Source organism: Marmota marmota, unplaced genomic scaffold, assembly GCF_001458135.2.
Source record: "Marmota marmota marmota unplaced genomic scaffold, marMar, whole genome shotgun sequence".
Taxonomy (NCBI): domain Eukaryota; kingdom Metazoa; phylum Chordata; class Mammalia; order Rodentia; family Sciuridae; genus Marmota; species Marmota marmota.
Window position 1 is genome coordinate 5,091,270 of NW_026000242.1, and position 7,329 is coordinate 5,098,598.

Sequence of the window (7,329 nt, forward strand, 5' to 3'; positions counted from 1 at the left end):
CTGGGATTACAAGCATGTGCCAGTGCACGGGGCATCCCAGCCATTTTTATATTTTAATATTTAAATTTTTATATTTTTATATTTTAATTGCTGTAATAATAAGGATGTTGAAGAAGGTAATGTAGGGGCTGCCATTGCAGCTCAGTGGCAGAGTGCTCGCCTAATGAGTGTGAGGCACTGGGTTCAAGCCTCAGTATTAAAAAAAAAAACAAAAAAAAACAGAAAAAACAAAAATGTAACAGTTACTGATGATCTAACCAGGGCTCTGCCTTCTCAAGACTAGTTGCTAACATGTTCCTAGAAAACCAGGATTCCCCAGCAAGGGACCACGGCCCGACAGAAATACTCCTAATACCATCAGAATGGTTAGGCAGAAAGAGCAGAGGACTCAGAATCACAAAACCCCAAACTCATATCCTAATTATTCTACTTGCTGAGTGTCCTGGGACAAGTTCCTTCTCCTGTCTGAGCCTCAGTTTCCTCACTTAAAAAAGAGGTCATAATAGTAGTTCATTTCCAAGGTCGAAAATGAACATTTCCAAGGTTGAAAATGAAAAACAAAAGCAAGAACCCTGAGGAAGTGCCGGGCAGACCTCAGCAGAGTGGCTCCTCCATCCCTCAGGAACTTCCTGCCTCCACCCGGTTCCCCACCAGCCCTCAGGCCTGACACTTGATTTCTGGAGCGGACCTGCACCCAGCATGGACTGTCCTAAACCAATTACAGATGCCATTCATCCTCCCAGTATAAATGAATAAAATGGCATCTGCTTTATAAACCTGTCTCTGGTGATTTAGTTTGGATGAGTCATCGCTCCCTGAGCCTAATCACCTTTGGGGAAAGAGATACAATTGAGTTTCTGGGTCTACAAAGCAAAGGACAGACCATGAACTGTAGTGACCCCTAACTCACAGCAACAAAGACTAGGAGAAGTGCAGAATTGAAACTTGTTAGGAATCCTGTGGGATTGTTATCAGGTCCCTATGCCCTCAAATTCCACCCTCCAGCCCCCAAGCCTTCCCCAGTCTGTGTCTTCTCTTTCCCTGTTCCTTAGGCCCCAACTGCCCAGAGCTGAACCAGAGCCCAGCAGAGGATTCACACCTGTGCAAGAGGCAGCACTTTCCTCCTGGGAGAGGGGAAGGGGTGAAGGGGGAGCCATGAAGCACACAGGATCCTGGGGAGGGAAGGAGCAAGGGTGGGAGCTCAGGGCTGTTACCTTGAGCAAGTTGAAGAGCAGAGGCAGAATCCGCAGGGGCAGCAGCTTGGCTACAATGCCTAGTACCAGGCTGACGTCCTCTCCCACACGGCCCAGGACCTCAGTCACTTCCTTGCCCACCCGCTGCAGGGTCGTCTTATGTAAACCCAGCACAATGTAGAGGGCGGCCAGGTATTCCTGCATGGCAGGCACGGTGAACACGAATGTGCCCAGGTGGCCTGGCTCCACACACGGGGCCAGAAAAAACCTTAGGGCATCCCGACAGAAGACGTGCAGCAGCTGAAACTCCTCCTCCGTCTTGATGCCAGCCTCCAGGCAGCCTCGGACATCCTCTTCAGAGAAGTAGGTCTTGCGGGAGGACACCCCTTGATAGGCCAACTTGCCCATGGTTCGGGCTGCATAGGCCATCAGGGACAAATTGGAGGGGTCAGTGCTCTCCAGCGTTTCTCCACTGAAATTGAGGCGCAGGAAACTGGTATAGATGCTTGTGAGGGTCTGGCCGGCAGGTGTGGGGGCGTGCAGGAAGTGCAAGGTGGCACAGACAAGCCAGCAATAGGAGGGCAGGAAACAGGCGGCGGCAATCTGGTGGTGCCCTTCCAGATTTCGGGAGAGCATCTGTACCAGGTTGTCCCGCTGAGCTGGTGTGGCTGAGACACCCGCACCCCCAGCGCCATCCCCACAGTCTGGCTGGTTGAGACGGAGCTGGAAATAGAGCTTTTGCAGGTTGGTATCAGAGAAGCCGCAGATCTCGCCATATCGGCCCACATACTTGCTGGGGATGCGGCCAATGGCAGAGGGACGGGTTGTCACCAGAATGCTGGCCTGGGAAGGGCATGATTGAGAGTTAAGAAAGACCTGAGGAGTCTGGAGCAGTGGTCCATACCTGTAATCACAGAGCCTCAGGAGGCTGAGGCAGGAGGATCTCAGTTCAAGGTCAGCCTCAGCAACTTAGAAAGACGCTGCCTCAAAATTTAAATAGAACTGTGGATGTAGCTCAGTGATAAAGAGTCCCTGTATTCAATCCTCAGTAACAAAAAGGAAGGAAAGACAGACAGACTTTAGGGCCTGGATGGCCTCAAGGCCCTGAGGACTGAGTGTCCAAGGATGAAGGGGACAATGACTACAAATAACTATAACAATTACTGAGCATCAATATGGTCCCAGGTATTATATACAGCATCTCATTAGATCAGCACAATTCAAGGACAGAAGGAAACAAAAGCTAAGGGAAGTCAGTGACTTGCTTGGGATCATAGAACCGGGAAATGAAAGGGCTAGGATTTGAACTAACCTAGTGCCTATCCTACCCAAGAAACATGTGGGCCCAGGACACAAAACTCCTTAGGGGGCAGGCCAAGGGACAGCAGTGGAAAGATGTGGTAAGGGACCACCTACCTCAGGCAGCATGTATTTGCGCAGCAGGTTGACCATGATGGCAGCTGGTGCCCCTGGTTCCTCGGGATCACTACAAAGCCCCGTACCAGCCAAGCGGAAGTCAAGGTTGAGTCGCTCTAAGCCATGGAGCACAAACAGCAGGCGGGACCCAGCAGTAGTCATCAGGGGCAGAACCTCCTTCAGGGGAGTATAGCGCTGGGCCACAAGTTGGCACAAAGAGGTGGGGGTGGGGCCCAGGGATGACAGGTCTTCACAGGAGAAGGGGATGAGTAACTCAAAAGCTGGCAGTCGCCCATAACACCAGTCCAGGACCATCTTGCGCACCAATGTGCTCTTGCCTGTACCCACTGTCCCATAAAGCACTACTGTCTGCACCCTGCGCCCACAGGCATCCGGGTCAAAGAGCTGAGACAGGGCCAGTGCAGGGAGCCCAGCTGGGGGTGGCTGATGCTCCTGGGCCAGCCCTGCAGATGGGCGAAGCAGCTCATCAGGGGTGCTCTCACGAATCACAGGGTCAACATGGACTGTGTCTAGTGCAAAGGTTGGACCAAACTGGCGTTCCTCCCTGGGCAGCCGGATGAACCACTCAGCCAGATTCCTGCGGTGCCGCTGGATAGCTTCTGGATGGGAAGACAAGGGACATGGATCAGGGAAACGGGCAGGAGATGCTGGAGCTTAGGGCCAGTCAGGGGTGGTAGGTCAAGCTGGGAAGTCAAGACACAGCACCCAGAGATGCTGAGGCCAGAATGCTGCTAGATTCACCAGACTCCCTCAGAAAATGCAGATTGTCTGGAAAGTTTAGAATACCTATGGCAGAAAATGGAGAACTTCCAGACAAATAATGCGAGCCTAGCTTCATGGTTATCTGTGCATGATCCTACCCTGGCTGCTAGAACCAGGATCAGATGAGGTAGGGAGAGTGTCTCTCCAAGTACTTTGTTCATGGTAAGTGTGCACTGTGTGAGTGTTGCAGGAAGGGATGCACACACAGAGGGACCACTACTGGATGGCAATGGATCCTGCTTCTCCTTCTAATGCCCTCTTCCTTTGTCCCCCTCTCCCCAGCAGGATCCCAGACAATCCTTTACCAGCTGCAGAGATGCTCCGGAACACCTGTCCATGCCTTCCTGATGGGGAAGCACTGTCCGCTGAGCTTCCATGGTGGCGTATAAAGGCCCTGGGAGTGAGGAGAGGAGATGGGTTGGGGCCAGAATACAGAGCTCAGTCCCTGCACAAGCTCTGAGTCCAGGCCAGTCTGCACTGCTGGACTTCCAGATTCCTGAGATACTGGACATCCAAGAGCTAGTCTAACTCTTGCTAGGGAGACTCCCCTCACAGGTACTGGGGATGTGGCCCTGGCCCTCCAGCCCCCACTGCTTTCCATCACCCTGGAACCCAGGCTGGCCCCTGCCAGATCCAATCATTCCTCACAGGTCTCCACTCCTCTTCCACTATGATTTCTACCTAGATGATCTAAGCCAACTTCTGTACTCTCCCGGCCCCCAGAAGCCCAACCCCCTCTGTCAGCAGATCAAGCTAGCACCACGTCCTGACCCTTCCCAGTCTCCAGGGCAAGCTCAGATACATCTAAGGCATGACACCCAGGCCTCACCTAAGGGGTCCAAGGGGACGCTCCCCTTTAAGGGGCCAACTCCAGTGGGTCAGGAAGGGGAGACACTCATCTACAGAGAGAAGGAAGAAACAACACCTACAGATCCTATGCACATTTTCCCACCAATACACAGACCCCATGTCTATACCAAATCCCCCCTTATTTTGCTCTTAAAGCAGCTGTACTGCCCATTTTTAGAAGTTATTATGCAATTTTATATTTCATTATATGATTGTTTGATTAACATTCATAGGGATCAGGAATTACATCTGTTTTTGTTCACAATTATATACCTAAAACTTAACCCAGGATCTGGCACATGGCCAGCCCAGCAAATATCTGCTGAATGCAAAATGAAATCAGACAAATATTCCTGGATTTATGCAGCTATAAGAGGCCCTGGAAAATCATCTAGTGCATCTCCCTTACTTTAGGATGGGGCAAAAGGAAGTTCAGAGAAGTGAGGTGACATGCCCAAGGTCAACAGCTACAGAACCACAAGTGAACTAGATCACCTGGTATTTGGATTCCAGCTCTCCTGGAGACACCATCAAGACCCTGAAGAGGAAGGGAGAGGTAAAGAAAAGAAAAGAAAAGAAAAGAAACCCCAGCTTCCTGCTTACCTGGTGGCTGAGATGTTCTTCCCAGACCAGAGTACCAAGAGGCTCTGGGTAAATAGCAGCCCCACCTCATCCTGGGAGAGAAGGTCAGAACCTGGGAGACTTACCACCTGCTCTCCAGTTCCCCTGCAAGAAGACTAGTGTGAATGCATTGCCACCACCCCACCTCAATCCTCCCGCACCCCTACTCCATGCCAGTTAAGGAGGGACCACCTCCCAGGAGAGGTTCAGCCTTTCCAGATGTCAGCACCATAGAAGCCCTGGCCAGCTTCAGCTCTCCTCCCTGAAAATACCACCACAGTGATCACATTTTATCTCCTACCACCTCTTGCCTCTTCCCTGAGGCTTCACAAACACCTTTGTCCTAAGTTCCAGACCCCAATAATCTGCTTTTAGGTATCTTCCCCCACCCCTTGACTACCAGCAAGCTTACACAGAAGTCCCATGTTCATTTTCAGTAGCTTTTCTGGGCCTACATTTCCCTGTAATCATTATCCACTCCCTTCTGCCTTTGTTCCCTAGCCATCAGGTCCTTTTAGCTGAGTTTTAATGGTTTTATCATTTTATCTTCTCTGTGACTTTTATGTAAGCTGTCTTTGAGGCTGACATAAATAATAAATGAATGAGTGAACAAACTTCCTATTTGGCATCTCCAAAAGGATATGCGGCTGCTGCTTCAAACTTCACCCAGGCAAAACTGAACCATCATTCCCCTGTCCTTTGAGTGCTTTGCTACAGATCTTCCCAAATGCTGGATTTACACTGGGAAACCTGACCTTCCCCCCCACCTCAAATCCTGCCTCCCATGCCCCTCCAGGCAGTGGGAAGAGTTCCACAAACTCCTCCCAACTGCTTTGCCTTCTAGTTCTCTAATGCATCATCCCAGAGTTAACTGGGACCTCCCAGGATCTACAGGACTCCCATCTTCTCATGCCCTTTCTAACTTCAGTTTCGCCCATTCCAACCCCTTGTTCCAGGCGCTAATCACCTTCCTAAAGTCTAGGTTAACTTAAAATTGGTCTATACAAGCTATTTCTCTAAGGTTGCCCACAGTGGGCACCTCCTTCCCCAGGCTCACTTTCCTAACTTGGTTCATACACGTTCCTCAGCTTGGAATGGCTTTTCTCGTTTTTTTTTTTCAGAATCCCATCCAATCTTTTTTCTTTTTTGCCTAGGGGGCGCTCTACCACCAAACTACCTTCTCCAGCACTTTATATTTTTTGAGATAAGATCTCGCTAAATTGCCCAAGCTGGCCTGGAACCTAGGATCCTCCTACCTCAGCATCCAAACTTACTAAATTGTTCGGATTGCAGCCATGTGCCACCTCACCTAGCCAGAATTCCACCCAATCTTAAGATTCTGCTCAAAGATTCTCACTCCTGAGAAGTCCTTTCTGAGCCCTAACCTGCAACCTGCTCCTGTGTGGCACCTGGTCTCCTTCCCTAAGATCAGGGGAAGGTTCACTTAGAAGGGGCTGCACTGGGCGACCTTCCTCAGCAGGGCCTGGCTGGGGTGTTGACTGGGCAGGAGCTGGCTGGGGTGTTGACTGGGCTCAAGACAGGAATTCCAGGGACTGGAGAAGGGTTAAGGGAGAGTCCTTGAAACTTGGGGAAGCTCTGGGTTAGCGTTAGATCCAGGGCCACATAGGACGCGAGGAAGCATGAGGGGAGGCAGTTCTCTAGTGATCATCCAGGTCGGCAGGACAGTATTTAAAAAAAGGGGGGGGGGTACGGCAGGAAAAGAATACGGACAGTATTCCCATAAGTCCAGAGGTGCCCCACCAGTCTGGGTCCCAAAGAGGGCAACTAGTATCAGGTGGCTGCGGAGACTGAGGAGAAAAAAGGACACATGCCCCCATTCGGCGACCCAACTCCGTTCTACTTGTTTCCGACCGCGAACTCCCAGTGACTTGGGAGGTTGAGGCAGGAAGATCACAAGTTCAAGGCCAGCTTGGGCAACTTCACAAGAAACTATCTCAAAAATAAAACATAGAAAATGGAGGGCTGGAGGGCTGNTCGGAGGGCGCTCGAGCCAACTAGGCCTTTACCCGCGCCTGGTCACCGCGGCCCGGCGGGACGGACGCCGGCGTCTCCAGCTGGCTCCCAGAGTCCCAGGCTCGCTGGATGCGACGCGGCGCTGCGCTTCCTGCCGGTCTCCGCCCGCCTGCTCGGAGCCCCGCCCGCCCTGGCATCCCCGCGTAGCCGGGACCTGAGCAGGCCAGCTTAGGCGCTAGGGCTGCGGGGTCCTGACAGAGGAGGCCCTTGAGAGCCGCTCGGGGCGGAGATTCCTGCCCCACCCAGCCTGCCCCCGCCCCTCCCTCCCCCCCTCCCGTGGGCACAGCTCTCAACCCCCGCGGGCCCTGAAGCTGTCCTGCCCCCTGCAGGTCCCAAGCGCCAGTCACGTCCAATGACCTCATTAACCACCTCTCAGGCTGGGCTTGTTGATTCGCCCATTTTACAGACGAAGACCCTGAAGCTCAGAGGGGTG

General features: G+C 52.1%; 1 protein-coding gene across 4 annotated transcripts in view; it reads right to left on the minus strand.

The window, feature by feature from the left end:
- Positions 1 to 7,116, minus strand: part of Nlrx1 (NLR family member X1) — a 13,407-nt gene extending 6,291 nt beyond the window's left edge. The window contains exons 1-6 of one of the 4 annotated variants that reach the window (XM_048795599.1): positions 6,890 to 7,116; positions 4,737 to 4,779; positions 4,222 to 4,291; positions 3,698 to 3,786; positions 2,610 to 3,229; positions 1,215 to 2,036 (exon numbers count right to left, since the gene is read on the minus strand). In XM_048795599.1, the coding sequence (XP_048651556.1) occupies positions 1,215 to 2,036; positions 2,610 to 3,229; positions 3,698 to 3,786; positions 4,222 to 4,291; positions 4,737 to 4,779; positions 6,890 to 7,033 (1,788 nt within the window). In that variant the 5' untranslated portion in view covers positions 7,034 to 7,116. Of the gene's footprint in view, positions 1 to 1,214; positions 2,037 to 2,609; positions 3,230 to 3,697; positions 3,787 to 4,221; positions 4,292 to 4,650; positions 4,691 to 4,736; positions 4,968 to 6,889 lie in introns of those variants that run through there. The other 3 variants (XM_015489743.2, XM_048795600.1, XM_048795601.1) reach the window with 3 other exon arrangements.
- Between the last annotated feature and the right edge of the window lie 213 nt (positions 7,117 to 7,329).